The sequence below is a fragment of the Heptranchias perlo genome, chromosome 15 (genome assembly GCF_035084215.1).
Source record: "Heptranchias perlo isolate sHepPer1 chromosome 15, sHepPer1.hap1, whole genome shotgun sequence".
Taxonomy (NCBI): domain Eukaryota; kingdom Metazoa; phylum Chordata; class Chondrichthyes; order Hexanchiformes; family Hexanchidae; genus Heptranchias; species Heptranchias perlo.
In genome coordinates this window covers 12,600,569-12,619,573 of record NC_090339.1, presented here as the reverse complement: position 1 = coordinate 12,619,573, position 19,005 = coordinate 12,600,569, and the positions used below count along the sequence as shown (strand labels likewise).

The 19,005-nt window shown below is 40.2% G+C and overlaps 1 protein-coding gene across 1 annotated transcript; it reads left to right on the top strand.

Annotated features, from left to right (window-relative positions):
- Positions 1-2,047: 2,047 nt before the first annotated feature.
- LOC137332692 (terminal nucleotidyltransferase 5A-like) lies at positions 2,048-10,243 on the top strand. The gene is made up of 2 exons (XM_067996637.1): positions 2,048-2,272; positions 8,913-10,243. The coding sequence occupies exon 2, from the start codon at positions 8,936-8,938 to the stop codon at positions 10,109-10,111; it is 1,176 nt and encodes a 391-aa protein (XP_067852738.1). The 5' UTR covers positions 2,048-2,272; positions 8,913-8,935; the 3' UTR covers positions 10,112-10,243.
- Positions 10,244-19,005: the final 8,762 nt, after the last annotated feature.

The window sequence follows — 19,005 nt, the reverse complement described above, 5'->3', positions numbered from 1 at the left end:
TCCTTTTCAAGTATATATCCAATTCCCTTTTGAAAGTTACTATTGAATCTGCTTCCAACACCCGTTCAGGCAGTGCATTCCAGATCATAACTCATTGCCTAAAAAAATTCTCCCCATCTTCCCTCTAGATTTTTTGCCAGTGTAATTGCTGGTGTAAGCTAATGTCATTTAATTAAAACAACATAGATTAATTCCCTTTCTGGCAAGAAACACGTTGAACAAAACTATAAATAACAGGCATCCCATAAAGCGACCAAACGCTGCGCTTTTATTAGCAACTTGGTTTGACAAGGAAACTCCAATTTCTTCCAATTTATTGCAGGATCTTGAACCCAGGAGTGCCCGGTCCAGTCTTGTCTCACAAACCCGCGCTCAATTTCCCTCTCTCAGCGCTGCAGCGTAAAGTGCAGCGTACATCGGCCGAGCTACCTCTCCGTGTAAGAGCAGGAATACAGTGTAGTCACTGTGAGGGTTGAGGAGTCTCTTAACACTGCATCTCGAGATTCTGCTCGGAACTATTTCTCAAAAAACTCAAAAATTAATTCTAACCCCGCCTGTAAACTGAAATACAATGAGATTCATTTTTGAGAAAGTTCAGTTAAAACATTCTCCAGAAAGAAGGATTGGTCCCGGATATTTCAGGCCATTTAAACATCCGTCCAACTTTTGTTTTATGAAACCCTTCCATTTAATTAACGTCTTGCGCATAGATATTTTAATTCTCCAGGTTTGGATACACAATGCCCCGTCATGTGAAATAGGACTCGTGGTTCCTGCTCGCCGTCTCTTCCTTTTCCATTGTGTCATATCATGGTTTGAATTGCTGTTTTTGTTGTTGATTAACACTATTGATCAAACCAGTCGACATTTCCAGCGTTTACCGTGAGCACACTGACTTAAACCGGCGTTGAATATGCAACGAAATGTGCGCAGGGTGGGAGTTATACCAGCCTGAAGGTGCAAAGAAAGATTTAAAAATCACCAGAGTAATTTTAGAAATGGGACTGGGGAGATCAGCTTCAGGAGCAGTTAATGGCGTGACTGTGTGTCGAGGTTTCGGTGAGAATTACTCTCTAAATGTGCTTCACATTTATGAAGATCATGACGCAAATCTATGTAAAAACAGACTCGCCAACACACCGCATCAGCCTTCCAATGTAACTATGTTTATTCATATTAAACCCACTAAGAAATGGTTCACCGACACGATTCAAGTGCTTGTCAGCTTGGGGACGTGCCTTTCATTCTCTTGTGTCACTTTAAGTGCCGCTGATTTGTTTTTGTCGCGGACCACCTTAAATATCTGACGAAAGCGTCTCCAGGACAACAGCTTTACGCTCCAAGGACGGGGCTAGAAAACACACTCACACGGAGAAGGTTTCTTTCAGTACCACCGCTCTCCTGGACAGATCCCTGCAACTCACAGAGCCTCCGGCCCAGAACTGCGACCTGACAGTGAGTCCCAGATCCGGATCCAACATCTGCAATCAGAGAGTGAGTCCCAGATCCGGATCCAACATCTGCAATCAGAGAGTGAGTCCCAGATCCGGATCCAACATCTGCAATCAGAGAGTGAGTCCCAGATCCGGATCCAACATCTGCAATCAGTGAGTCCCAGATCCGGATCCAACATCTGCAATCAGAGAGTGAGTCCCAGATCCGGATCCAACATCTGCAATCAGAGAGTGAGTCCCAGATCTGGATCCAACACCTGCAGCTAGAGAATAAAACTTAGATCCGGATCCAACAACTAAAGCCTGACAATAAGACCCAAATCCGGATCCAGCATCTGCAGCCAAAGAGTGAGTCCCAGATCCGGACTCAATATCTGCAGTCAGAGAGTGAGTCCCAGATCCGGATCCAATATTTGCAGTCAGAGAGTGAGTCCCAGATCCTGATCCAACATCTGCAGCCAGAGAGTAAGTACCAGATCCGGATCTAGCGCCGGCAGTCTGGGAATAAGACCCAGATCCAACACCTTCAGCCAGAGAGTGAGTCCCAGATTCCGATCCAGCATCTGCAGCCTGGGTGCAAGTCCGCGGTCAGGATCCAGCACTTAAGACAGGAGAGAGTGTCCTAGACCCGGACCTGGCAGCTACAGCCAGAGAACGAGTCCTATATTCGGATTCAATACCTGCAGCCAGGGAGTGAGTCCCAGATCCGGATCCAACAGCTGCAGACAGAGAGCGACCCACGAACACCAGCTTCAACCTCCAGTTAATCACTTGTCCCCGGACCTCCCAATATATCGGCATCCGAAGCTCCAATATTGGTGAGTATACCTACTGCAGTATGTGTCCAGTCTGGTGGCTCTTTCAACGTTCCACTGTATAATCTCCACGATTTCACTCTTTAATAGACAGAGGGAGACCCTGTAGTAATAGACGCTGAGATAATAACATCACCCTTTGTGATTCAACCTCTTGTTGGTCCCAGTTGAATCTTCATTATGAGCAGCAGAGGAGCCTAAATCTCAGCGAGACAAAGCTCCGCTAAAATCTACCGCGTCAGGTGTCGGTAATAATAACTTACATGGTGGGGAATTCACAGAATGTAACAAGTTCAAACAGCGGCAGCCATACAAGTATGACATGCCTGAGATCGGCTCCCTCTCCTCTCTCCATCAACCTGTACCGTGTTGTGTTTTTCATTTCATTAAGTCTCAAATTCACCTTTAATTATTATTAGAAACAATGTGTTGGGCGGGACACTCAATCCTTTGGTGTAGAGAGAAAACAGTCAGTATTAATCCAGATAATTCATAGAAAACAGAATCTGGGCCGGTGTGGCTTGATTTCTGATCCTTTCCGATGTAACGTTATAGGAGCCGGATTGAAAAATGCCAAGAATTGGATAGATTGTACATCGCTGGAAATCAAGTGTTTTGTACATGACGATATACAGCTCTACCGTATTCGTATGCAATGCCTGTCCAGTCTACATAGCTGTAGAACAGACTGGTATCAGCTGTATAACATGCCCGTGTTGTACAATCATGCACAGAGGTTTGCGTGTAGAGAGATAGATGAGTAAAACGTGTATATTATATATAATGCATATATATGAATAATATATATAATATATGTACATAAATATGAAGCGATGTATGTGTACAGGTATTTATAAAGTCTAGGCACTGGTTCTGTGTTATGAGGACTTGTATTTATTTGTCATTTGTAAAGTTAGACAGTCTGCGAGTGTTCCCCCTCAGTTAGTTATTTTACTTGCTCTTGCCTGTTGACCCGCTGGAGCGCATTCACAATGATTCTTGGGGGCACTCAGACCGCGCGGTGATTCTATCAGTGAATGGATCTGTTAGCACACGGCATGTTCCCGCTCGGCGGCTTATTGTGGAGTGTTGGTCAAAAATACATACAAATTCTACCATAGCCAAGGGTGGAGGGAAGTTAAAGTTGTAGATGGGTGGGGGGCATCTATAACATTCGGAAATAATTACAATGGTGCTAATTCCTTCTAAGAAAGATTCTGGGAAATCTGATAAGAGTCCTCGCCCTGCAAGTGAAGGAAATAAAAGCACACATTTCCGTTGTATATGGGGCACTGGTATAATCACAACACTGGGTTTAAAGCTGGCCAGCGATAGCCGCCAGCTCGCTGTACGTGCTGCTTATCTCTGGGTGGCGCAGGTTTTATTAGTACTGAGCTTGTGATTCATTTACTCCGGCCGGGAGCACTCAATCATTTCTTTAGCTCCTCATCCTCACGATTTCCAGAATTCATAGGCACAGCCTACAAGCAGGACGTGCCTTGGAGTTGTAACCCTTTTTAAACCACGGCCCTGCCCACGTACACGAATCAGGATTAATGGCTGCTTCGTACTGCTTTCGCAATCCTGTTAACCATAGGGTATACATTGTTCAACACGTCACATCATCAATCCTGTATGTGCTATCATATCAACTGCTGACATGCAGAGTTCACCCACGATTGATTAACTTGACCCACAGACCAAGTCAATGGATGGGTTTGAGTGTGAGGAATGGAATACCCTTCTTATGTCAACAGTCCTGTTTTTAATTCATAATGTTTAGGAATATTAGGAACAGGAGTAGGCCATTCAGCCCCTTGAGCCTGCTCTTCCATTCAATTAGATGATGGCCAATGTGTACCTCAATGCCATTTACCTGCCTTCACTCCATATCCCTTGATACCCTTACCCAACAAAAATCTATCTGAGTCTAGAAAGCTCAAAATTGACCCAGCATCCATAGCCTTTTGAGGGGGGGGGGGGGGGAAGAGTTCCAGATTTCTACTACCCTTTGTTTGCTTCCTGATTTCACTCCTGAATGGCCAAGCTCTAATTTTAAAATTATATCCCCTCCTTTTTGATTCCTCCACCAGAGGAAATAATTTGTCCATATCTCCCCTATCAAATCCTTTTATCATTTTAAACACTTTGACCAGATCACCCCTCAATCTTCGACTTATAAAAGTTGATTTTAATTTTCTCTCACTGTTTATTTTCACATGTTCAATGTTTTCTTTGGAGAGGCATTGGTGACAAGCTGAGGAGTTACCAATGACTCCTTATCCCAGAGGCTGCTGATCCCGGTTGATATGCAGCTAGTCGTTATGATCTGGAATGCACTGCCTGAAATAGTGGTGGAAGCAGATTCAAGAGTAACTTTCAAAAGGGAATTGGATAAATACTTGAATAGGAAAAAATATACAGGGCTATGGAGAAAGAGAGGGGGAGTGGGACTAATTGGATAGCTCTTACAAAGTGCTGGCACAGGCACGATATGACGAATGGCCTCCTTCTGTGCTGTAAGATTCGATGATTCTATATTTCCTGCCATGATCTGCTTTTCTTTCCATTTCATGACAAGGACATTTTTGAACGGAGACTTAGTCTATGTGTTGAATGACAGGGGAATAAATGAGAGGGATTAAATGACTGAATGCTGCTAAATATAGATGATGCTAATAAAAAATGGATACAGTTATTGCTGATTTTAGGATGCAGTTTAGTTATAAAGGAAATATGTTTTTGTATTTGAGGTAAAAATATGATTTGAATGATCCAGAACATGCAGTCTCATTATACTTTAAGAGCAACCTAATTAATTCATCAAATTAATATCAACAGCAAAATGCAACTATTTCAGATGAAGATTTCTCACACATCCATATCAGACAGTAAAACCATATAATTTTAATGGTGACTTAACAATAAAGAACAAACCTAAAACGTTTACAGTCCAACACTAACAGGAATCCAGAAATGAATCAATGGAAGTGTTATTGTTTCGATCACAACCCGGGCCAGTTTTAATCATCTCCAATAAAGCCAAAAGCTGCAGGAAAATCCACTCTTCCCACTAACCTCTTTTTTGCTGAGGTTTAGTGAGTACAAACTAAATAAAAATACACCTTTAAAGATCGTAAAGATATTTACATTTTTGTATTGAAGGTCAATTTCAGATTTTGCATTTATGGTACTGACCTTTGCTCTTCATCTCTGGGACAGGCTCTTCCAAAAGTTGGAAATAAAGAGCAGAGAACACAGGCAGGCAGTGTGAGTATATCAAACATATCTTCTGAAACTTAAGATACAGTGGATCACAGCAGAAAGTGTTTTAATAGACGCCTTTCATTTCTACCTATAATTTAAAGGAAAAAAATTGCATTAATGGGACTCCGTGGCATTTGATCTTGTAGAATTAATCTCAATCATGATGTTTGGGGTTGTATTTATTAAAGCACTTCTTGAAGTCAGCCGCTATATCTTAAGTTTCAGAAGATGTTTTAGTTCATGGTCATTTAAGAGCAAACTTTCGACGTTCATTCCCAAAATAGTGCTGTGATAACAGCAATCCAACCACCACTATTTCAAGTTAAACCATGATAACCAGGTTCACTCGGTTAATCCCGGGGATGAGGGGGCGGACATATGAGGAGAGGTTGAGTAGATTGGGACTCTACTCATTGGAGTTCAGAAGAATGAGAGGCGATCTTATTGAAACATATAAGATTGTGAAGGGGCTTGATCGGGTGGATGCGGTAAGGATGTTCCCAAGGATGGGTGAAACTAGAACGAGGGGGCATAATCTTAGGATAACGGGCTGCTCTTTCAAAACTGAGATGAGGAGAAACTTCTTCACTCAGAGGGTGGTAGGTCTGTGGAATTTGCTGCCCCAGGAAGCTGTGGAAGCTACATCATTAAATAAATTTAAAACAGAAATAGACAGTTTCCTAGAAGTAAAGGGAATTAGGGGTTACGGGGAGCGGGCAGGAAATTGGACATGATTTTAGATTTGAGGTTAGGACCAGATCAGCCATGATCTTATTGAATGGCGGAGCAGGCTCGAGGGGCCGATTGGCCTACTCCTGCTCCTATTTCTTATGTTCTTATGTTCTAACTGGTGGAAGGCAAGTTCCTGACTAATGTCAGGAAGCACTTCTTCACACAAATAATGATCAATGCCTGGAATGGACTCTAGCTAGTGGACACTTTCAGGGTTAAATGTCCTGGGAACATGTTTATCTTTTACAATGGGTATGCTTGACTGTTGCAGTTTGGCAGGGCCTTTTCATATTAAGGGTTTGCTGTCTTCTCACTGAAGCTCAAACCTCAGCTTTTCACTGGCGACTGAACAATGATATGAATTAATGCCCTTACGTGTATAGGAAGGGGCAGAACCACAGGGATTTGAGAATAAAGATTGCATTCATCTGAAAAATAAATCAAAACACAAATTTAATCAATGGCTAAGGTAATAGCAAAATTGATGGTTTCAGTCATCACAAAATGGACAAAAAAGATATTTTGATGCATAAGTAACATTAATCAATTCAGAGCTGGAAATGGGTCATTTGTTTCGGGCACGTTAAAGCTTATGAAAACCTAGGATAACTACCTTGATTCTTTTTTCAAAGAAAGAAATTTGTACGCATTTTAGATTTTAAAAAGTACAGAAAAGGCCTTCTAACCAAGATTTCAAAGTTTATTTATGTTACTAAAAAAGCCATTGACTTCTATCTTATTTTATAATAACGAGGAACTGGATGTTTCACACACTGGCATTTCCTCTCTGGGACTGATGGATGAAAGTCTCCTCTGTTAGCTGTAACTGTCCTAGAAATAAAGGGAATTAGGGGTTACGGGGAGCGAGCAGGAAATTGGTCATGAATTTAGATTTGAGGTTAGGATCAGATCAGCCATGATCTTATTGAATGGCGGAGCAGGCTCGAAGGGCCGATTGGCCTACTCCTGCCTATTTCTTATGTTCTTATGTTCTTACATGAAATGAGTTTGGCAGTCTCAACCCACTTCCTAATGGGCAAGGCCCCACAGCACAAAACTGGCCTGTCATCTTGTTCAAGTGAATGGTTGGCTGTGCAGGAATTGAAAAATGTCATTCAGGGAGTAGGGTGATGCTTTTCTGAAGTTTGGGTGGTGGCACATTATTGGGAAGAGTAGAGAGAGCTTTATTTAACTCTACTGTATATAACCTGGAAATGATTAATGTTGACATCTGGTGCCCAAAATAAGAAAGTATTTCATTTCCCAGTGATATGTTTTAAATTCCATCGGACCCTGCACCTGGTCTTTGTGCCAACTAGGTTGCTATAGGGAAAATTATAATAAGTTGACTGCTCAAATACAGCAGTGCATGATTTCAGAATGTATAAATGCTGAAAGTAGCAATTTGGTCCATTTCTACAAGAAATGCACAGCCCACATGATAACTGGACAATTTTTTTAAAGGAAATCGCTTTTGAAAATAGAAACATAACAGAGGACATGACCTGCGCTTGAAGGGGGTACATTCAAAACTAATGTGCAGGAAATGTTATTTCAGTGAGCAAGTGTTCAATCTATTGAACAGGCTCCTTAGGGAAATGGTGGAAGCAGTTAGTATTGATTCATTCAAATGCAAATTAGATAGATTTCTTTCAGAAAATAATATTTTGGGATACAGTATATGAGTAATTTGAGACATGACATATGGTAAGTGTATTATGTTTGGGAGGAACAGGTGACTTTGGACTTTTGGTTCCCAATGCTCTCCACCACTGGGTTTTTCTCACCTCATGTCTGGGTCTATTGTAGACTAATTTATGGAGATTGAATGCCATGATCAGACAACAACTCCATTACCATTGTATCATGCGACTACCAGGATGGTAGAAGATGAACTGGATGGACCTTGGTCATTTTTCATCTAGCCATTCCTATTTCCTATGTTCCTGTTTAGCCATCACTGCTATATTGACATGGTGGATTTGTTTTAAATGACTTTTTCCAGTAGTTGAGGGGTCAAGAATGAGGGGCCATCGATACAAGATCAAAAGTAAGAGATTTAGAACAGAGGGCAGGGGAAACTTCTTTTCATGCAGAATTGTGAGTATGTGGAATTCATTTCCAGGGTCAGTGGTTGAGCAGAAGCTATGTCAACATTCAAGATTGGATTGGTGGAGGAAGGAAAAGCAGTTGAAGAGATATGGGAACAGGGTGGGTAAATGTAATTAAAGAAATAACTTGCATTTATATAGTACCTATCATGACCTCAGGACGTCCCTTTTGGATATTTTCATCCATGCCAATGTAACATTAAAATCATGTTTACTGTCACGTAAATGAGTGCCATGTTTGGGTTTTTAAGGACTTCCAGGTGCAAATCCAATCAAAATTAGAATTCGGACAGACTACTTTGTTAACATACTTGGACACATTTAAAGGTTCCTGCAAACGAATAAACCTGGGATAAAAATTGTCGTTGAAAGTCATGAACCTAATAAAATTAATAGGCTAAAATAATCACATTCACATTTTGTGTGTGTTTTCATAGTAAGGTTAGAATAGACATAAACTCACTTGAAATGTTACCTTTCTTTAATTTTTCACTTGTCACTGCAATTTTATTGTTTTCAATTTATGTTTGCAGATAAAGACTTGACAAGCCGTATCATGGATGAAAGTCTTGACTGCAGATACAACAACCTTAGCTGGGAGCAGGTTCAGAGTTTGGATCAAGTCTTAACAGAAGTGATACCTATTCATGGAAGAGGTAACTTCCCGACCCTGGAAATAAAACCAAAAGACATAATTCACGTCGTGAAGGATCGTCTGGAAGAGAAAGGGATTACGGTTCATGACATTCGTCTCAATGGCTCAACAGCAAGTCACATCCTCGTGAAGCAAAATGGAACAAGCTACAAAGACCTTGACATTATCTTTAGAGTAGAGTTGCCTGGAGAGGAAGAGTTCCAGGTGGTAAAGGGAGTGGTACTGGATTGTCTTCTGGACTTTCTACCACAAGGTGTGAATAAAGAAAAGATCACAAGGCTAACTTTGAAAGAAGCCTACGTTCAGAAAATGGTTAAAGTATCCAATGATCACGATCGTTGGAGTCTCATCTCCTTGTCTAACAACAGTGGGAAAAACGTTGAGCTAAAGTTTGTTAATTCACTACGGCGGCAGTTTGAATTTAGTGTAGACTCTTTCCAAATAACTCTAGACTCACTGTTGCCTCTTTTCAGTTGTCCAGAAGACACAATGACAAAAGAATCCCATCCAACTGTTATAGCAGAGAGCATGTATGGAGATTTTGAAGAAGCAATGGATCACCTGAGGTACAAACTGATTGCCACAAGGAACCCTGAAGAAATTCGAGGTGGCGGTTTGCTCAAATACAGCAATCTCTTGGTTCGAGAATTTAAACCAGTATCTGATGCGGAGATCAAAAGCTTAGAGCGCTACATGTGCTCAAGGTTTTTCATTGACTTCTCAGACGTGTCTGAGCAGCAAAGGAAGATTGAATCCTACCTACGGAACCATTTCATTGGGGAAGAGAAAAGCAAATATGATTACTTGATGACTCTGCGTCGAGTTGTGAATGAAAGCACAGTCTGTTTGATGGGACACGAGAGAAGACAGACATTGAACATGATCACCCTTCTGGCTCTGAGAGTACTAGGGGAACAAAATATCATTCCAAATGCTGCAAACGTCACCTGCTACTATCAGCCTGCCCCTTATGTCAGTGACCGGAGCTTTAGCAATTACTACATAGCACATGGACAGCCACACCTTGTGTATCACCCTTATCCACTACACATCAACATGCAGACTGGTCTGGTTTAGTGTTACGCTGAATGCAAACGCCAGACTTTAAACAGGACCCGAGCTTTCAGATCCCTAGAGATCTGATGAAAGAGGCAGGTTGTAACCCATTGAGTGTGCTGATGGTTGTCAGTGAGGTCAACTGATCAGATAAATGCCAAGTGTCGGATAACCCATGTTTAAGCTGACCTGCAAATAGATAACCAAACTGTAGGTGTGCCGCATACTAAACATATGTGCTTATTCAATGAAGAGTGATCTCACAACTGAATAAGCACAGACACATCTATCCAGAGTGTAAGGGTAGGAATTTCTTCTAAAAAAACTGTCGAACCAATGCAAATGTAGAAAGATATATTACTAGTTGAAGTTAGACAATGTGAATGACAGTCCTTTGGTGATTGTAGTTAGGACTAAAAACACCTTCCTTAATGAAGTGGAGATGCCGATGATGGACTGGGGTTGACAATTGTAAACAATTTTACAACACCAAGTTATAGTCCAACTATAACTTGGTGTTGTAAAATTGTTTACAATTCCTTAATGAAGGCGTAGATGGCAAAGTTAATCTGCTATCAGGAGTACTGATTGCATAGAAAATAACCACTTTGTACTTGAATTGTATTGGTTACATAACAGAAATTTGCAACTCAAAGTGCACGTAGAAAACATTTCTTAAAAGTGAAATAATCATGTGACCAAGAAAACATTTATTGACCAAAGATTGTTTGTAGATAGTGCATCACACAAGTGCCTAAGCTATGTAGATAGGTCATTAAAGCTATACGCTTTGACATAACTATTCCAGGATGTGCCATTTAGTTATCATTTGGACTGAGACTGAAAATAGTACGTTCAGTTAAGTAACGGCCCATATCATAGAATCTAACAGCAAAGAAGAAGGCCATTCGACCCATCATGCTTGTGCCGGTAAGATGGGACACAATACAAATTCTACAGGCTACATTATACTTTTAAGACCGGGTTGTCTTCTATCATTCACAGATACAGTCTTTGACATTCGTGTTCTATTCCTCAGAAACCTACTTGTCAACTCCAGGGAACTGAATTTGGTCAGCCAACTGCAAGAGAAATTATCAATTGAAACTTTCCCAAGGAATGACATACACATCACCATTGTGTTATACCCAACAATACACAGTCCCAGTACAACCTCACAGAAGAAAGAACATGTGCATTCATCTCTCAGGAACTGGTGCCATTCACTTACATATGCTCGGAAATTCTAAGCGTCAAAAATATAGATCACTCTAAATACAAGCAGCATTTTCCCCTAATATCGCAGTGTGATCGTAGCAATCATACAACGACCATTCCAATATTTTTATTTATGAATAAAGAAAATACTTCAATCTTATTAAATTGTGTAACTCTTATTCTGTAAAAGCTAGGATCAAATGATGATGAAAAATGCTAAACTTTATTTATTAACATATTGCATTTTTCTTTGCCTTTGTTTCTTGCACAGTTAAAACTATATTTCTGTTTTGAGTAAATTTATTTTTGAAACTTTTTGTTCAATATCGTGTCAAAGTAGTCTCACTCAGTCCACATTCTCTCTACCAAAATTTATTGTTGCCTAGTTTGTTTTGTTCCTTTGTCAGGAGTATTTCAGTGTGGGTAACAAATCAGAATAGTCTATTAATGTTTGAGAAACATCAATCAAGGGCTCATTCAAAAGTGTTTTCTTCCTATTTGGATGACACTTTAACCACAAAATTGAAAACAGTTCAGTTTGTTGTTAGCAAAACTGCATTGAGATGGTTCTATTAATTGTGATAGCAACATATTGTGTAAAAAGGAAAGCAACAATACAGAAAACATGGGGTAATAGAAAAGAGAACTAATTTGAGAGAGTGGATTATTCTTTACTTGACTTAGAATCAAACATAGAATCATACAGCTCAGAAGGAGGCCATTCAGCCCATCGTGCCTGTGCTGGCTGTTTGAAACAGCTTTCCAATAGTCCCACTTCCTTGCTCTTTCACTGTAGCCCTGCAAATATTTCCTTTCCCTTTGTTTTGGTCATACATGTTGCTGAGGGACAATAATTTAGCTTTTTGATGCTGCTTTTCATTCATTACTGCAACCTGCATTTTTCCACTTTCTGTATAATAAAGCCTTGAAATTAATAAAGGGACTGGATACATCAAGTCTATCATCATATTCTTATCTTGTCAAGTACATCACGCAGATCCTATCATTAAATAGATTGCTGTGTTCAAGGCAGCTATGCAGAAAGAGATTAACAAGAGCACTAACATAGCATTGGTTTTGCAAACCAATCTATTATTTCAATAAAAAATACAATTATAGAATCATACAGCACAGAAGGAGGCCATTCGGCCCATGCTGCCGTGCCGGCACTTTGAAAAGACTATCCAATTAGTCCCACATCCCTGCTCTTTCCCCATAGCCCTCCAAATTTTTCCTTTTCAAGTATATGTTTGGTCTTGATCTCTGGAATTCAAATAGATTGGAGAACAAGGGTGTTCTACTCACTAGTGGTCCTGTTGGTTGGGGTAATAGTTTTTGTCTATGGTTGCAGTTCAGCGTTGTTTCTAGCCTGGAAATTGTTTGCGATCTTTGGTCATTTTCTATCATTGATTTGGGAGTAAAAGCAGAAGCAGCGGATTCTGCAGTATTCCAAAATAAGGAAGCTTTATTCTTGACAAAAAAAGTATTCATTTTTTTTAAGACACATGCACAGTATTCCATCCAACTCAACTGAAATGTCTCCTGCTAGTCAAACCAATTTCTCAACTAGTACAGTAAACCCTCTTTGTGGGACTGTCTTTGGGAGTCATGCAAAAAATAATGTTATAAAGGGAGTCTTCTATAGGAAATCTCTTTGAGAGAGCAAGGCATCTTCTACCAGGAATCACAATTTATCAGTGCCTCTTACAGAGGAAATTAAACGTAATGTTCTACCAAGTGTAAAATTAAGCAAGCGTCTGTCAAATTCCAGATGCTGCATCTGAAGTTGGAAAAATATAAAGGAATTGGTCAAATTCCTTTATATTTAGAGTTGTCAGCTCCAGCTTTTAAATTGAATTTGAAAAATGACCATTGAGAAGCACATTGTCACAGTATGTTTCAGCTGAACCCTGTCCAGTGAAAGGAAAGTGCAGTCCAATATCTGATAGCTATGCGGTGTACTGATTGTAAAAAAGAGGTGATATTCCTTTTGTTATATTTATATGGCATGAGAGCCTGGAGATCCCTGGGGCCCTGCTCTGCCCACCCTTACCCAAGGCTGGAGACCTGGTCTCTAGGGACTGAGTCATTTATATAGCTGGGTGGCTGCCGGCACTTGCAAGAGTGCATCAATGGCAGCCACCTCAGTCCGAGCGGATTCCACCCTTCTAAGATGGAGTCGAGTCCCCCCGAGGCCCAAATGGACTTTTGGCTCCCACTGGAGCCATTCTGACTAAAGAAGATAATCGTTCCTCTCCGGGATTGATTACCTTAGGCTAACAAAAGATTGGGGCGTTCAGAAGGCCTCAGAGATGCCAGGTCTCAACTGGCATGGGGCCCATTAGTCTTTTAAGGGCGTAAAGGCAGGATTTCCTGGGAAGCCTGGGAATTCCCCCGCCACACACTCCCTTGATGTAGGAAGACCCGCGCACAGCTGCTCCCAACTGGGAACTGGGTACAGGCCTATAGTCCAGGCCCTTCCCAGGTGGAAATGAGCCTTACGAGGAATTCTAAGGCCATAGATTTTAGGAACCTTTAAGACCTCTTTGTCGGGTGATGAGCTGCTATTTCAATGGTAAAGTGGTCATTTTGTTCAGAGAAACAGAGGCCTTACTTTCCAAAAAATATTTTTGAATCATAAAACACTTTTGTTTTAAGAAGTTATTCAGCATTATAAGGGATGCCAAATCTAGCAAACCTTGTATCAGTGTTAGAAATACAGTAAAGAACGGGTTTAATACATAATCCAGGAATCAGTAAAAACATTGAATTGCAAATTTTTTAACAAAGTATTTTTATCAAATTTCCTGGCACATAATCTTCTGTTTAAAATTTTTCTCAGGACTGGGGGAAGAATACTTTTACAATCGATAGTAGCTCAAGGGGTAAACTAAAAAAAATCAAAACCATTCAGGTCAGTTCTCATCTCATTTTCAAGTTTTTTTCTAAAATTGAAAATATATACGGCAAAAATAGCTCAAAATAGATTAACCTTATGAAGTGCCACTAACCATGCAAAAATGGCCATGAGATATTCTAATGTTATGGTGTCGACCTTTGCTCAGTGCCAGCATGCTTGCCTCTGAGTCAGAAGGTCATGGGTTCAAGTCCCACTCAAAAGACTAGAGCACTTAATCTAGGCTGACATTTCAGTGCAGTACTGAGGGAGTGCTGCACTGTCAAAGGTGTCGTCTTTCAGATGAGACATTAAACTGAGGCCCTGTCTGCCCTCTCAGGTGGATGTAAAAGATCCCATGACAATATTTGAAGAAGAACAGGGGAGTTCTCCCTGGTGTCCTGGCCAATATTTATCCCTCAACCAACATCACTAAAACAGATTATCTGGTCATTTTCTCACTACTGTTTATGGGATCTTGCTGTGCACAAATTGGCTGCAGCGTTTCCCACATTGCAACAGTGATTACACTTCAAAAGTACTTAATTGGCTGTAAAGCACTTTGGGATGTTCTGAGGTTGTGAATGATGCTGTATAAATGCACATTGTTTCTTTCAATGCAAACAAGAGACTGAATGCACTATACTGAGAGATACAGCAGTAAAGCTATATTTTCTACAGATTATTTTTGGTGTATTTAAAAGTATGGACCTTGAAATTACACTGTGGAAATATTAGCATATGTGCAAACCCCTCATTTCAAATAGCGGGCAAAAGGAATTTCACTCAAATGCATTAAACACTCATACACTAATATTCACAAAATGTAATTTCAAAGGCTTGGTGTTCTTGGCGTTCCTATATTGTATAAATCACAAAATACATATGTACATAGTCAAATATAAATATAAAGCTATATATTTTGCCAAAAGTAGTTTTAAGAGACTACATTTAACCCTAATTCTCTGAGTACATAAACAAAACTGAGCAGCATAATTTCTATCTGGTCGGGATTTCTGCCTTTTAACAGTCCTGTCCCACCGATTCCAGCTTTTTTCGTACCTGTTATTTGAAGCTGTTGTATGGTGTTGTATTCCACATTTTGTTGTAATCTGATCAGAATTTCAAAACTATCCTGTAGTGTGTGTACACTGATTTGTGTTTGATGACTTGAAACTTATTGATTACTGTAAATTTCAGTGTAATGGAAACCCAATGCACCACATGTGTCTGCATTGCAAAAGAGAATGGTTTTGCAAACTGTGAATTGAATAAAATTATATCACCAGCTGAGATACTGTGCCAATATTTTTCTACTTATATCACAGAGTATTTTAAAATTGTCCAGTACATAATCCCTGGTAACTTTATATATTCCTAACATGCATTTACCAGCATATTGAGATAGAGAATAAAGACAAAGAATTGTTTTAGGGAGATCTTACTGGAGGGAGAACTAAATAAACCCGAGGTTGTGCAGTTCTTTTTCATTCACCTCTAGAAATGCGTCAGAGATGTAAGAACTTCATCTCACACCCACACAATCCTCGAATATCAATGGAAATATTCAGTGCACTACTCAATTGTAGGCTCCTTTCAACAACTGTTCTTTGTTTAAATATAACTGTACAATGGGTCCATGTATAAAGCAGGCCTAATGATAGGCTTTGAAACAAAAACAAATAAACGAGAAGGTCCATCTAACGCTTCTGTGCACCTTTAAAATAATTAAATCTGGACTTTCATTCATGAAAAGAGAATTTCAAAGAACATATGAAGTAAAATGTGAACGGAAGATTGTTCTGTGCTGGCTGTTACTGTTGCATTCTGCATTTTATTGTTTTATGTCTGTACTCACTGTACAAATCCGTTTTGTTTTCTGTTTTTGGTGATTATGTACTTGTTTACAGTGTTCAATAAATAATGGAAATTTCAAATGAGGCTTCAAATAAATGTTTGCAGTCACTCTGACTTTCTTGTTCTGGAACATGATTAAGTATTACAAAAAATAGTCTATCTCTTTCTACAAGTTAATTTGTGTAGAATCCTGGGGACTTCATTTCAAACTACCTTATTGATAATAATTGGTTGATCCGTCTGTAACATGCGGTGGTCTCATGAGTTGAAATTTCAGTCTTAATGGACATGCTCCTTGCCTATTCTCAACATGATGCTTTCACTAGCACTCAACTGAGCTGCTAGTTGGACGGCTTCATAAGGGTGAGGTGGGAAAAACTGACAAGGCCAGTACTACCATTCAGATGACCATGAAGTAGTATTGATTATAGGGACATTCAGCCCTTTGAGCCTGTTCTGCTATTCAATTAGGTCATGGCTGATCTGCACCTCAGCTCCATTTACCTGCCTTAATACCCTTGCCTAACAAAAATCTAGCAATCTCAGTTTTGAAATGTTGAATTGACTGAGCCTCAGCAGCTAATTGGGGGAGAGAGTTCCAGATTTCCACTACCCTTTGTATGAAGCTTCCTGACATCACCCCTGAATGGCCTAACTCTAATGTTAAGGTTAGGCTTCCTTGTTCTGGACTCCCCCACCAGAGGTCATAGTTTCTCTCTACCCCACCCTATCAAATCCTTTAACCATCTTAATCATCTCAATCAGATTACCCCTTAATCTTCTACATTCAAGGGAATACAAACCTTGCCTATGCAACCTGTCCTCATAATTTAACACTTTTAGCCTCGGTATAATTCTGGTGAATCTGCACTGCACCTCTTCCAAGGCCAATATATCCTTCCTGAGGTGCAGTGCCCAGAACTGGATGCAATACTCCAGATGTGGTTTAACCAGAGCTTTATAGTGGTGAGGAGGATCATGGCCCAAACTATACCAATTCTCAGCCAAAGGAAGCGAGAGGGGAAACACAAATGTTGGCCAATAATGGAGCTGCATAGACACTGGTAATGAGGAAGTCCATGACTCAGTATATAATATCCTTCCAACTAAATAAAAGAAGCATGTCAATGGCAGCAAGTCAGGCAGTGGTTGATGATGGGAAAAGGAAAAGAACAAGGCTCTACTGAAGTAAAGACTCTATTTATAGCACTGGAATCTGTACTGTTTATTTTACATTATATTACTTCACATGTATGCAACTCAGTCCCTAACTTCTTATCTATTTAGAGAAATGTGTGGGTTGAATGCAGCTCACACATCCTGTGAGATGCTAAAAATAACATTATGTGTTTGCTGGGTGGCACCTGGATTCTGCTGACTGTAAATTCCCCCTGTGTTGAATATATATATAAATATATCTCTTTTAAAACCTCTACACCTATTTAGTTTGGTACTTCTTGAGCGTCGCCGACAACTTAGTGGACAAACGCATGGTGACCTTATAATAACAAGTATAAACCGAAAAGGCTTCGGGTTTGACCCATGGTCAATGCCTAGTTAGCTAATCTCGGCAAGCCCAATGATAGGGTGCTAAGCACATCCCAGGCTTGGTAGAGGAGGAAGAAAAGATAATTTTGGATTCCCATTCATGGTGGCTAGCGTCTGATCTTTGTTGAAAGTCTGCATGTTGTGGAGATACCAAGGGAGGACGTTTCCTCTGTACACTTAGTGTAGCAAAACCATAGACATGCTTCTTGTAAACGAAGTTACAATTTCACTACAGCAGAGGACATCTTCCCCTCCAGATGAGGCCAGAACTCAGGCTGGATTACAATGGATCCCATTATTGAAGATTTCCTGTAACTTACTGTCTGGGCTCACACTTGAACAAAGACTATTTGTGTGAAGTACTGAAAGGCTGCTTCTGCCCGAGGAACCACACCCTAGCTTCCTACGAGTGGCGGGGTTGGGGGGGGGTGGTGGGGGGGGTGAGGGTTGGGGGACGGTGAAGGAGGAAGGAATGGTGTTTGAACCTACGACCTTCTAATTCAGAGATGAAAGTTTAAGACAAGTTTCACTGCATAGAAGATATGATATTTTATTTTCATCATTTTGTACAGTTTGCTTTCTGAATGAAGGATGCGTAAAATAACACTTTTAGTAGTCTTGTGAAGACAATTACTTTGTATTTCCTTTAATTAGATGAGCTTTCAAAATAGAAAGATCAAGGCCATTGATGTACTGTTTATATCGATATAGTGCATTGAAGCTTAATGTGCAAACTGGATCTATAAAGGAACATGAAATCCAGCCTTATTACCCTTGAATGGTTGCACAAGCATAATGAGGGGTTCAGAGTTCAGAAGAAGGGAACCAAAATGACAACAATTAGCACTAAAACATGAATTGAGAAGATGTAATTTGAGTGCATTACTCTGTTTGTATACCCGTCACAGGTTACGAGCCGTTCCATTGGAGCAGGGGATAACTTTTGACCTTTTTAGCAATTATAGTTCTGCTACTAGTCCTGTTCTGCCCAGATGCTGGTGATTGAGATCCAGATTATGGATCTCAATCATCAGTAAATCCAAACTGTGGTATTTAACACTCATAGGGGTATATCTTGGCTAACATCAGAAGTGGGGAAAATGCTGGAATCGATTATAAAAGATGTGATAACAGAACACTTGGAGGGCATTAACAGGATTGGACAAAGTCAGCATGGGTTTATGAAAGGGAAATCATGCTTAACAAATCTACTGGAGTTTTTTGAGGATGTAACTAGAGGAATAGATAGGGGAGAACCAGTGGATGTGGTGGATTTGGATTTTCAGAAGGCTTTTGATAAGGCCCCAAACAAGAGGTTAGTGTGCAAAATTAAAGCACATGGGATTGGGGGGAATATACTGGCATGGATTGAGAATTGGTTGACAGGAAACAGAGA